The 12,976-nt window shown below is 36.0% G+C and overlaps 1 protein-coding gene across 1 annotated transcript in view; it reads left to right on the plus strand.

The window, feature by feature from the left end:
- CNTNAP2 (contactin associated protein 2) overlaps window positions 1-12,976 on the plus strand; it is a 1,871,002-nt gene that overhangs the window by 613,193 nt on the left and 1,244,833 nt on the right. The window contains exon 3 of the mRNA XM_046668987.1: window positions 6,339-6,532. Within this exon, the coding sequence (XP_046524943.1) occupies window positions 6,339-6,532 (194 nt within the window). The remainder of the gene's footprint in view (window positions 1-6,338; window positions 6,533-12,976) is intronic.

Below are 12,976 nucleotides of genomic sequence, written 5' to 3' on the forward strand. Positions count from 1 at the left end.
CCCTCTTTCTCTCTCTCTCTCTCTCTCTCTCTCCCTCTCTCTCTCTCCCCCTCTCTCTCCTCCTTGTCTGCCCTAAATTTTTGTGACTTTTCTACTCAACTCTCCAGATCACCAGTCCAGAAGCACATCTTACGTGGATGATCCTGTGCCTTTGCCTGGCAGTGTTTTTAGGGACTCATAGGTCCAGTCACTGAGCCAGTGAGTGCCTTTCCTTAGCTCAGGTATGCCTGTTTTGTAACATCTTTGGACACACAGCCTCATATAAGCCATATCTCTAAGTCGGTAAGCAGCTGTTTTCAGTCTCTTTTCACAGGCAAGCTAGTCCTGGACTGGTTTGGTTTTCAGCCATGACCCAAGCTTCCTTTCTCTGACACACACAGCAGACTTACATTCACGGATATTCCCCAATATTCCCAGATGCCCGCTGCCTCTGTGTGTTCCCAGGCCCCGACTCCAGCAGACCTCAGCTTCAGTCCTACTCATTGCTGTGCTTTTTGGTTGCATTTCTTGCACATGGAGATGCTTATCTTATTTTTGATCCTGGCTATGTCTTTTCAATTTTCTTTTTATCTATCTTATCTAAAACTATTGGGCATTTAGAACAGAAGGCGGCTACAAAGCCTGAACTAATAAGGCTATCTTGCCTGAAAGTCTTCTTTTCAATTTATTCTTTTCATCTGATACATATTTCTCAACCAGTTATTAAGGTAGTTCTATCCTTAATTGAACTTTTTTCCCACCTTTTTCTTATAAATTAGAATCTAGGCTTGTAGTCTCTGATAGTGTTACAACCACCCACTTGGGCATTATCTTTATTCAGGAGCCATCTATCACTAGAAAAGAAACTGCACACTCTCTCTTGAACCATCCACCAAGTTCTTCTTTTCTCTCAGAGATACTAATTTACAAATTACAAAGCAGAAATGACTATCACAGTTGTAAGCTATAGAGTACTAGTTTCATCCATTTCTCCAGATTCTCTATTATAATTTATCACTCAATTAACCCCAGCAGAGTGGTCATCTAGAACACAACTACTGTGTATCTTTATAGTTCAAACACACATACACACACATGCACACGTGCATGATGGGGGAGAGATGTGTGTATGTGAGAGAGGTGAGGATAAAAAGAAGAGAGAGAGAGGGAAGGATAGAGGGGGCTTGAAGGGGAGAGAGAGAGGGAGAAAGAGAGAGGGAGAGAAGGAGCAGCATCCTTATTGTTTAGGAAATAGTAAGAGTTTTATATAAGCATTCATCTTGCAAGTCACTTTATCAACTTATTAATTATCTACTAGATATTTTTGGCTCTATTATTTCTAGATAAGGTCTCTTCTTAAGTCTTCTTAGATGCTAAGAGTTAGGGCTATTCAATGTCACCACCTCCTCTACTCCTCTTCAATTTTCCACTTATTTTCTTTGAGCTACCGCAACATCCACTGTGAACATTTTTGCCCTCTTTCTTACACTCTCTACAATAGATTGGGGAGCATTTCTGATCTCTTATATACCATTTTCCAGAAGTTTTTTGTGATGAAAGAGGTATCATTCTTAATCCTTGGATCGATAGAGGTTACACATTTCACAAGCCAAATGAACAAAGTAGTCAACTTCCCCAAATTATGTTGCCTGATAGATCAAAGAGAAACGGAAACTTCTCATCGATCTTTCCACCATGTTCCTCGTGAAAGCCTGACATTTGCCCTCTCCTTGAGGTTAATCACTATTCTCTCCACATATATGTCTGCTAAGGAATAAGGTTTATATTTTCACTGCTTTTAGACTTTTGCTTCCCTTAAAGTTGACAATAAATTCTATTTTTTTAGGTAATGAGATAAATGGAACTAAGTAGCTGTATGTTAATTGCCACCTTATTGAAAAATTGTAATGCAACAAAAAATGGGTTGCAAGGAAATTTATTCTGGAATATTTATTTACAGGACTAGTTAGGGGAATATTGTAAATTGCAACAATCAGTTGCACATGTTTTTCCCATTTTGCTCATTGTAATAATTGCATATTTACTTCAATGACCAAATCACCCTGTTTCTTTTAGTAACACATAGATAGAACTTTGTATGTATTTGGCTATAGAATTTCTCCAAATCTTGGAACTATAGATCTAACAGATAAAATATATTTATGTCTCTCCATGACTGGGTATATTGTTATCCCAAAATTCATCTACAGATCCTGCAAAATTTTACAGAATTCTAAGTAAAGTAAGCATGTGGATGATATATGACTATAAGGAATGTTAGACAGTACACTAGGAGAAAAACAGCATATAAATAACAAAGTGCAAAGCAGGGACAACTACCCTCTATTGTTAGTAAGGAAATTATAAGGAAAGTGGTTACAAAGAGGTATTGCAGGCTGGATTCCCCAGGATACAAATTCTGAGATGGAGAAGAGTGTGTAGGAAATTTTTTAGAGTGCTTTCAGGATGAAAACCTGTAGAAAGGAAGGGAATGGAGCAGAAATAGGCAGAAGGAGAAGCTGAGACGCAGCGCAGTCTCGGTGGAAGCTGCTGCTAATTCTGCAGGGAGTTCCGACACCATGAGGACCCTTCACAGTTTTCCCAAGTTGGAGGCGAGGGTACTGGCCCTTTATAGCCCCTAGTCAGCCAGTCATTGCATCTGTACAGTCCTAGGAAGGGATGTGGCCTTGGGTAAAATGCCTCTTTTTTACCCAGGGAGGGGAATTACAGCTAGCTACTGTCTTGTGGCAGCACCCTGAATAGCTGAGAGAGTAAGGCTTCCAGTCACAAAGGAGGACCTGAACAGCGCAACACAGCATCCCCTGCAGAGGTGATATTTAAAGTGACTGTGGTGATCCTTGAAAGTGGAGTAGTAATTTCCCAGGCCCAGTGGAGAGAGGGTGTGTGTGGGTGTAGAGGGTGTGTTCCAAGTGTGTCTTTTGTGTGTGGAGATGTGGGTGGCTTATTTCTAGAGGCAATGGGGATCAATTGAAAAGCACTGAACGTGGATTAAATATGATTAGATTTGCATTTTAGAAAGATCATTCTTATAGAAGTGTGGATTGAAGACATAAGAGACTAGAGACAGAGGAAGTCATTATTATGTAGTTATACACACATTCTATAGATAGCACATATGTACATATATATATATATATATATACACACACACATACACTATATGGACAAATCTTTTCTAAGTGTTTTCGGAGGTATAATTTAGATTTTAAATTTTCATCTTTCTTTTAGAGTTTGATCTTGGGCGGGGCTGACAAACTACAGCTCTCTGGCCAGTCACCTGTTTTTATTAATAAAGTTTTATTGGAACATAGCCACACTCTGTTTATGTATTGTCTGTGGCTGTTTCCTGCTACAACAGCAGAGTTGAGTAGTTGTAACAGAGGTAGATTACCCTGCAAAGCCTACAAGATTCAATATTTAACCCTTGACAGAATCTAGGGTTTACCACCTTCAAGTAATACTGCGTCACTTCATATGTAATATAAGGATGTCCGTGCCCTATATTTTTTCTCCTAGACTCCTATCCTTTGTGCTACTACACTCATACATTTTACTTCTACATCTGTTGTAAACCCTCCAATTCATTGTTACTATTTTTGTTTTAAACGGTTATCTTTTAAAGAAATTTAAAGTCATTAACAGGTATTTATATTTACTGATATTTTTACCATTTTCAGCATTCATTTCTTCCTGTGGATATGGGTTTCTATATGGTAAAATGTTCTTAAAGCTGAAAAATTTACATTTCTCGGTATATACCTATTGGTGATGAATTCTCTCAGCTTTTGTGCTAAAATCATTATGTTTTTTTCATGTTTAAAGGATATTTTTTTTCTGGATATAGAATTTTAGGTTGACAGCTTTCTTTGCTTTTCCTCACTTCGGATATGTTGTTCCATCGTCTTTCGGCTTGTATTGTTTCTGCTAAGATGTTACTGACCTCTGAGTACTTTTAAGATTTTTCTCTTTAGCATTGTTTTTTACCACTTGTTTATGACACACCTTAGTGTATTTTTCTTTGTGTTTGTCTTGCCTGGAATTCAATGAATTTCTCAGCTATCTGGGTTTATGTTTCTCAACCATTATTTTTCAAATGTATTTTTTTCTGCCCCAATCTCTACCTTCTCTGCTTTTCGTACTCCATTTACAAGATTGTCAGGACACTTAATATTATCCTACAGGTTACTGGAGTGTTGTTCATTTTTAAACCTTTTTTCCCCTCCAAGCTTCAATCTGGTTTATATGGCCCTGCATTTAAGTTCACTAATGTTTTCTTCTCAGTTTCTAGTCTGCTCTTAAGCCCGTCTGGTAAATTTTTTATTTCACATATAATTTTCAGTTGAAAAACTTCCATTTTGTTCTCTTTTATTGTTTCATTTTTTTCTTCAATATTTATATATTTTTTTAAGATAATGGAACTAATTTATAATCTCTGTTTTAAAGTCTTGGTCTGCTAATTTCATCATCTCTGTCATTTTTCAGTCTATTTGTATTGACTGACTTTTCTCTGGTAATGAGTCATATTTTCCTGCTTCCACAAATATCTAGAATTTTTAAAAATTTTATAAAATAGATGCTATCTTGTTGAGTTCATAAACTTTCATGGCTTTTCTTAATGGAGTGTTGAGTTTTGTTCTAGCAAGGAGTTAATTTACTTGTGGATCAGATTGATCTTTTTTCAGACTTGTTACCAACCTTTGTTCAGATGTGTCCAGAGTGGCCCTTATTTTAGCATTAAATTATTCTAATCCCTTTCTGGGATCTCTACTGAATGAGTAGGCTTGCTCAATGAGTTCTCACAATCTTACCTAGTCTGAAATCAAACTACCCCAGCCTAGTGTATCCTCTGGTTGTTCATTTCAGAATTCTCTTCATCTGGTCTTGTGGAGTCTTGGTCTGCAAATATATAGCTTAATATTCACCTAGAATCTGGATTCCAGAGATTCATTGGTGATCTTTTGCAGATGTCCAGAGCTCTTTCTCTGCACAGCTGCCCCCTCTCTGGTACTCTGTCCTACAAATGCCAGCTTCCTCAGTAGCTTCAATTCTGATCTGTCTCCCTGTCAGTGATGCTGCTGTAATCTGTTTAGGATATTCTTCCGTGTGTCACAATCCGGAAAGTGAACCAGGCAGAAAGCCAGGAAGCTGGCAGAGCTCACCTCATTTGTTTATCTTCTCTCATAGATCAGGGTCCTGCACTGTCTGTTGTCTAAGCCCTAAAAAGGGTAATTTTATACATTTGTCAATTTTGTAACTTTTTTTATGGTGGGAAAGCTATTCTATCATAGCTAAAAGCAGAAATAAGCCATATAAACATCATTAAATGAATGATTATCTGTGATGATTTACAAAATGACTTTTATTAGCATAGTCCTCATAGAATAAATGATTTTATCGTCAGCCTTTAAATTCCTTATTTGAAAAGTGATGCATATATTTTGAAATACTGTACACTGGATAATTTATTGAACATTTTTCTATCATTTACTCCCATTAGTAGCCAAACTCACTCAAAAAATTATATTGCCTCTTAGCACTAAGCATTATGCCATATTTTCTTTTATGTATATATTGCAACCATAGTTATTTTACATACTGCTATAAATTGTCTTTTTGTTCTATGTTATGTATGTGCTATATTTCTAATAAATATTTTTGCATTCTTACTATTTGCCAATTATTATGTTTTACCAAAAGAAGTTTCACTTCATTTAGTAACTCATTTTTTTCCCCAGAAATGTGGTTATCAAGAGTTATTGGTTGTATATCTCCTAAGTGTTAGTAAACATATTGCCTGGTTAACTATATAGCTCAGTTCTCATCTGTATAAGGGCTTAATGTAGACTAGGTCTCATATTACAAGCTACTAGTAGGCAGTGAATTCTGAATTTTTTAAAGCAAAATATATTTTAGAGTTGTATATAACTGCTTTTTGTTTCATTTATAATCTACTAAAAGATAAAATCCCACATGAGGAATTGATTGTTACATATTTTTTTCCTAGTGATTTTTAGTTGAAGACTTCATGGTAAATTGATCAACTTTCAGCCAATTAGACTTTGACATGTACTAATAAGATCTAATTGAGGAATTATGAAGACATTTGCTCAGGAGAAAATGAGCACATAATTACGCCATAAAGAGGTTAGAGTATCAATGTTACCCAGCTGGAAGAATATTAGTTGAAGTCTCAGTGGCATGTATAAAGGACACTTCATAGTATATCTGTGAAATATAGCACTGCCAAGGCCAATTCAAAGATGTAGAATAATCCATTGTCAATTATAGTAGTCCAACTTTAAATATACATTCTCCCATCTTGCCTCCACTGTCTTCAGGTGCTGGGGGATGGTCTCCATCTGACAGTGACCATTATCAATGGCTTCAGGTTGACTTTGGCAATCGGAAGCAGATCAGTGCCATTGCAACCCAAGGAAGATACAGCAGCTCGGACTGGGTGACCCAATACCGCATGCTCTACAGTGACACTGGGAGAAACTGGAAGCCTTATCACCAGGATGGGAATATCTGGGTGAGTCATTGTCAGAAAGGCAAAGACACAGAATTGAGTTTCAGATGTTTAAAAATGGCAGCGGACTCACATTTTAAAATAGTACTGGTTCTCACTCGGAGGTGTATGCACTTGTCATTACTTGTCTATTAAAAACCATTGAGAAGAGATATAAATGTATACATATTTAGCTGTTGTTGTTAACTGAAGAAACAATTTCCTCAGGCTGCAATTTGTATCCAAGCCTAGGAAAATGAGTCTCAGTCTGGGCTATACATATGAATTACATGAGTTGTTTTAAAGTATGCGGATACCAGCTATGCCCAGACCAATTACATTAGAACCACATAAGTAGAAAATAGATTAATGATACTGATAACTTTTTAAAGACAGAGATCTTCAATTTGAGTAAAATAGTGAAATGATAAGGAAATAATTTAGAGGAATAGGAACAGTGGTATATGGTAAAGAAAGAAAATTCCCATATGACAGTGGATGTTTAAACCCTTATGGATCTATATTTACTTTATTCTTTTCTTATGAGAGAAAAATATAAAGTTTAACCCATTACTCTTAAGATATTTCAATTAAATTGGGAAGTTGTGTGTATTTAATCAACTATTTACCACACTTGAATAAATATCTTACAAGACTAAATTTTGAGGAATCTATTCTAGTTTAATTATTTTAGAAAGCAACCATAACCAAAATCAAGAAAAGCCATCAATATTAAACAAAAAGATGGAGGAGGAAATTTGCTTTAAAAATTGTGTCCTTCACTGCATTAGGCAGAGTGCTGGGGATTTTCAACCTGATCAGGGCCCACTTTTGGAGAATTTATATTTTAAAAGTCCCCAAGTAATTTTCGTGAGTAGCCCGTCGAGAGTTCCCACCTTGGGGAGGTGGTCATTTCTGTAGCAGGATCAAATGATAGTAACCTTCATGTGAAATAAGGACATAATGTCTTGACCATAAAAAGTGTGTATGCTAGAATATGTGACCGAACACAAACATGGTTCATCCACCTGCCACACAGGAAGGGCCAAAAGAAAAAAAACCGGGACGCCAGGCTTGTGGCTAGGAAGGGGGTTTTTATTTTGGGTGATGTCAGCCTGGAGATGAGAGTAAGCACTCAAATTCATCTCCCTGAAAGACTAGGGGTTTAAAGGTTGTGAGGAATGTGACTACATGCAGGGAAAGGAGTGGCAAGATAAGGGACTCTGCAGGTGAGCATCCTTGATTGTCTGTTTCTCTGCTGAATGGTGGATTCCAGTGCCAGGAAGCCAAGGAGTGGGGGTCTGGGAAACTTCAGTTTCTTGATATTCTCTGGACATCAGTTCTCCTGCAATAAATTTCAAGGACCTGTAATTAGCCAAAACTTCAGTATGAGGCCACCTGGGCTTTAACAATTTATAACTTTTATTTGCGTTGTGCGAGGAGAAGGCCAGGGCTCTAATCTCAGCCCTAGTTTCCTGTATATGTGAAGCTCAGGGATACAAAGGTTAAAGAAAATGATATCTACGTATGAATGTAACTAAAGAAGCTGGGAAAGGGGATGGGCGCTTTTGGTTTTACCCCATATATGTTGGGTTCAATGTAGGGGAACAAATATCAAGGCTGGTATCAAAAAACCATCCTCAAGGGGAGCTGATTTGGAAATATATAAGCCAAATGGGGTTGGGGGGGGTGAGGCTCAGGAGTACCGGTGTTGGATGATGGCAGACTGCCGAGTGCCTCTCTGTAGACAAAATGGTTTGGATCTGCTGAATGTGACATTCCTGAGGAATCCAGGAAAACATTAGTTATTTTCTCATCAAGGAGAGAAGGAACAGTTTGGACAGAGGACTTAAATCTTCTGCTAACAAGTCGTTCTCTCCTTTGGTACTGACTGGCTACTGATTAGCATGCCTGTGGGCAGTTCTAAGCGTTTCTCCAAAGCAGACTGTGAGATTAAGATGGGGGGTAGGGGTTGGGGGTCTAGACATGGAGTCTCTCATGCTAGCTTGGTCTTAATCAGTCCTTCAGAAATAATTTCTGTCAACCCATAATTCTATGGCAGGAACATTTTTATATTGGGATATGTGAGTCGTAGGAAGCAAGTAGTAGGGAATGATGTCTCTTTGGAAAGTATTCATCCCACAATTAAGATATTTCAAAGTCTCAGGCATAATTTATAGAAAATACATATAGAATAACCTTGAAAGCTTTAAGACATATGGATGTCTGGGTCCCACCTCTGGATATTGGATGCAGATGGTCTAAGGTGCAATCTGGGCATTAGGATTTTAAACTTCCCCAGGACATTCTAATGTACAGCCAACATTGAGAACCATATTTCAGGTTGGTTTTTGGCTGTGGGTAGGGTGGGGATGGAGGAGGTTTATTGTGGAAAACAATAGTAGAATAGACAATTAGAAAGGACCTTCCTTAAAGTTTAGCAGAGAGAGAGAGGGAGACAGAGAGGGAGACTGACCAAATGACCAACCAATGGAACAACAAACCAACTGAGTTGACAGCTAAGGCTCAGATCACAAATTCTTTCAGTGAACACTCATTATTTTCTGGCTTTCTGTGGATTCTAATATAAAATCAGATTAGCATGTTAATAAAACTATTTGAGGGGCTGCAAGCTAGCCTTCAAATTATCCTTCACATTTCTGTTTTTGTCAAGTTTCCAACTTGCAATTAAGAGTGTATCAAATCCTCTGCGATCATAATGCACGGAGGTGGTAATGAAGATGGCTGCCACAACACAGCTACGCTTGAGCTTTAATTTACCCGCTAGATACATAGCAGTTAGAGATAGTCCTCTTCTGACTAAACGCAGAGACATAAGTTCAAAGGGCTAAAGAGGATAGAATTTTCCGGGGTGACTTGGATTTTTCTGGTTTACATAAAATGCCAGTAGTTGAGTCAGGGAGACAAGACATGCAGTGAAAATATCACAAACTGTGAAGGTGGGCTGTGTCTATACACAGGACTCTCAACCTTTTCTGATGGAGAAGAAGAGTTTATTTCTGTTGTTTCTGCCTTTGTGGTGTTCACTTTGTTTCTTCCTTTCAAATCATCTGTTTCTCATTAAAAATAAGTATGTGATAAGCAATGAGTGATTATTTCTAGATGAAAATGTAGTGAGTTAATTATAAAATTTAAAAAATCAAAACAAGGTTGGGACACAAACTAAATATTGCAAAATACATTTAAGTACCAACGAGCCTACAACATGGTGATTATCTACTTTAATAATCTGTGACAGAATTGTTTTAATCCTTGCTAATGTGAAAAATAGTCCATTGCTTTGAAGTATTCTAAAAGATAAAATTCAATGTTTCCTAAAAATTCTTGAGTACTTCAGAGCTTATGTCTTAACGTGCATTAAGTGATTAAAATTTAGCATTTACAAATCTCAACAAAAAATACTTTTTGGGCTTAAGTTTATGAAAAATGGTAACATTAGATTTTCCTTTCATCCAACTACTGCTTAACCTAATGTATAGTGTACTTACATAAAAGAGTTTCTGACGTAGATGAGATTGGATGGCTTTTTGATGGACAATACCTTATACAATGTGAAGTTTCAGATACTCAGAAGATTTGAAAGTTGATGCAGCTTTGAGGTTGCTTTTCCTATACATTCCTCACATGATGTATTACCTGAGAAGAATGCAAAGTAATGTATATTCAATCATTTGAATATTATTTTTAACAATTGTCATCAGTGGTCATCCTTTCTATAATTGCAGGAGAAATGGATAATATGACTAATTTTATTATAATATTCTTATTAAATGCCCATAAGGGGATTCTAAATTATTTTATGACCATTGGATAATATGTTAAAATAAGTGAGGAACAAGTCATGTAGATGAGAAATTATGCCAGTTTCACAAGATTTTAAAGTCATAACTCTCACGCTGTAGAATTAGAATGGCTCTTGAAAAGAGTCCTGAAGAATGGTTTACCTGAATATTTAATACTCAAAGATCTGAGTTGCTAAATGTCCTTAACTAGTCACACCTTCTCATTACTCTTTGATAACACCAAGCATAATGGAATTCTTTATATTTTATCCACCGTGCCTTTTCCTTTTATTTAGAATTTCCTTTCCAGTGTAAAAGGAAAATATGTGCCTATTGTTAAAATTGCCAAAAAAAAAAAAAATTTACAAATTCCACACACTCTAATTTGCATATATATCTTGATGTGTTTTCAGGCTTCCTAAGTATAATCTGTTGGAGAGAGAGGAACTATTCTATATAAGCATTTCCTATCAAAAGTCCATTAAACATTTCATTAAATAAGAATTCCAGCAGGTTTTTGCTAAGAGGCTGCATTTAGTTTTGCTTGGGAAATTCAATTACTGGGTTTTGAATGTAGATATTTGGAGCCAAGTAGGAAATTGGAGTATTAGTAGTGAATTTCTTCTTTATATACCACTATTGTTTTGCAGGTTAGTTAACATAAGACAAATTTACCTGGGATGTGAACATAGTTTTCTTTTTCTTTTTAAAAAATTTTATTAAATGATGAGAAAACACTTACATATTCCTAATTGTTTTTTAAAACTGTTTTGATCCCTTTTGTTAATGATAAGAGGGTATCAGACTGGGATCGATAACCATTGAATGTATTAGATGGACAATCCCACAGAACAGAAATGTTTTATTATATTTAAATTACATAGTTAAATTCTTATCAAGAATATAGGAATATATAAGTTCATATTTTCTAAGCAATATTAAATAGAGTATTAATTTGCTACGTGTTAAAAACCTGGATATCTTTGTTGCTTATATACTTTTATCACATATATAAACACTTAAATTTCATTGTTTCTAATAAATTTGAAACATTTAAAAAAATCTGGAAAGCAAATACAGTAGTAGATTAATTTATTAAATTTTTTGAGTTTTTGAATATCAAGTCAATAAGTAGAACATGCATTCTCTACATTCTTTTTGACCAAATAGCCCATCAACTGATACTTGGATAATAAAAGTTCCCATAACATCTTCCTAGGTTAGTCTATAACAAGGTGGTTGGCAAGTGAAAGCCAAGATATGGATTGAAAAGTCTGAATTCAAGTATCTGGGTCCATTTATTGGTTTAGAAACTTGGAGAAGTCATTTTGTGTCTCAAATTCCTAATCTGAGAAAGGAGAATAATGCCTATTGAGAGAATTAAATGAGATTCTGTGAGTAAAGAAATTTTGCAAGCTATAAAGATTTAGAAATGTGTGTTTTCAATTGCCCATCTTAGAAGCATTCTACAGAACTAGCGTAGCACTTCTTTGCAAAGAGAATAGTCTGTTACAATAATTTTCAGATTTTTTAGTCCCCCTTTATCCTTCCCAGATCCAATCTACCTCTGTTTACTCTTATTCATGATTTAAAATATCTGAAAATATTTTAGATGAAAGAAACATGACAAAATAGGAGGTGGAGTGTGGACAAATCTATGGCATATTTTCCAGTTAACAAGTGGAGCGGCCATTGGTACACAGAGCAGTGCAGACAAGGCCTGTGAGGCACGGCCGGTAGACCTAGCACCATGCCAAGCACCACTGCAGCGCTTGTAACAAATTTGTTGCCATAATGATGGCCATGTGTCCAATGAGCCATGGAAGAGGATATTGTTTAAAAATGAATGGAGTATTTTGTCTTTTCAACCAGTTGTTGTAGCTGTTGCACTAATTTTCCAAATCACTTAAATTTATTCCAGTTATAAATGTAAAACATAACTGTTTCACAGTTCAAGACTGTACTTAGATTCCTTCAAACAAATGTAGACTTTTTTCTTGCCTGTGAAACTAAGGAAGACAACCATCCCTGTCACTTGCTCATATGTCCTCCGTCAGATGATAACATGCTCTACTTCACTTAGGATGCTAATGCAATTTTTTTCACTGATAGATGCTTGCTTGTTTATGTATGTATGTGGATTATTGCTGCAATCAGTCATTTGGGGAATGGACCAAGCACGCATCTTCAAAATAATTTTATAGACAGCTTATTGAGTAATAAAACACGTCAGAGTAATCTGCATTAAACCCTTCCTAAAATGACCCTTTATATAAATAGGTTAAAAATCTTTGGGACTTGTATAGAAGAAAATAATTTCCACAGTGAATTTAGAATAAGCTTCTTATTTCTGTGAAATAGATTTTTCTGTTTACACCCCTCTTAGTCTGGGTGATATTTTTAAAGTCTCATGAATTTTAATAAGTTGAGTGGATATTCCAGATCCTTTTGCTTATACTGTAATGCCTCTACTAGAGAATTGTGATCACTTTTCTAAATACACATTTGTATTGCGAAATTCTCATTTTAAGAGGTCATGAGATTTTACCTTGTGTCAATTTGTGAGTCATTCAATATTCTATATATATGCACATATGTAGAACCATTCTGACCAACATGGTTATGTGTTTAATTTTTTTCCAAAAATTTGAGAGATAAAAATAAG

Source organism: Equus quagga, chromosome 8, assembly GCF_021613505.1.
Source record: "Equus quagga isolate Etosha38 chromosome 8, UCLA_HA_Equagga_1.0, whole genome shotgun sequence".
NCBI classification, from domain to species: domain Eukaryota; kingdom Metazoa; phylum Chordata; class Mammalia; order Perissodactyla; family Equidae; genus Equus; species Equus quagga.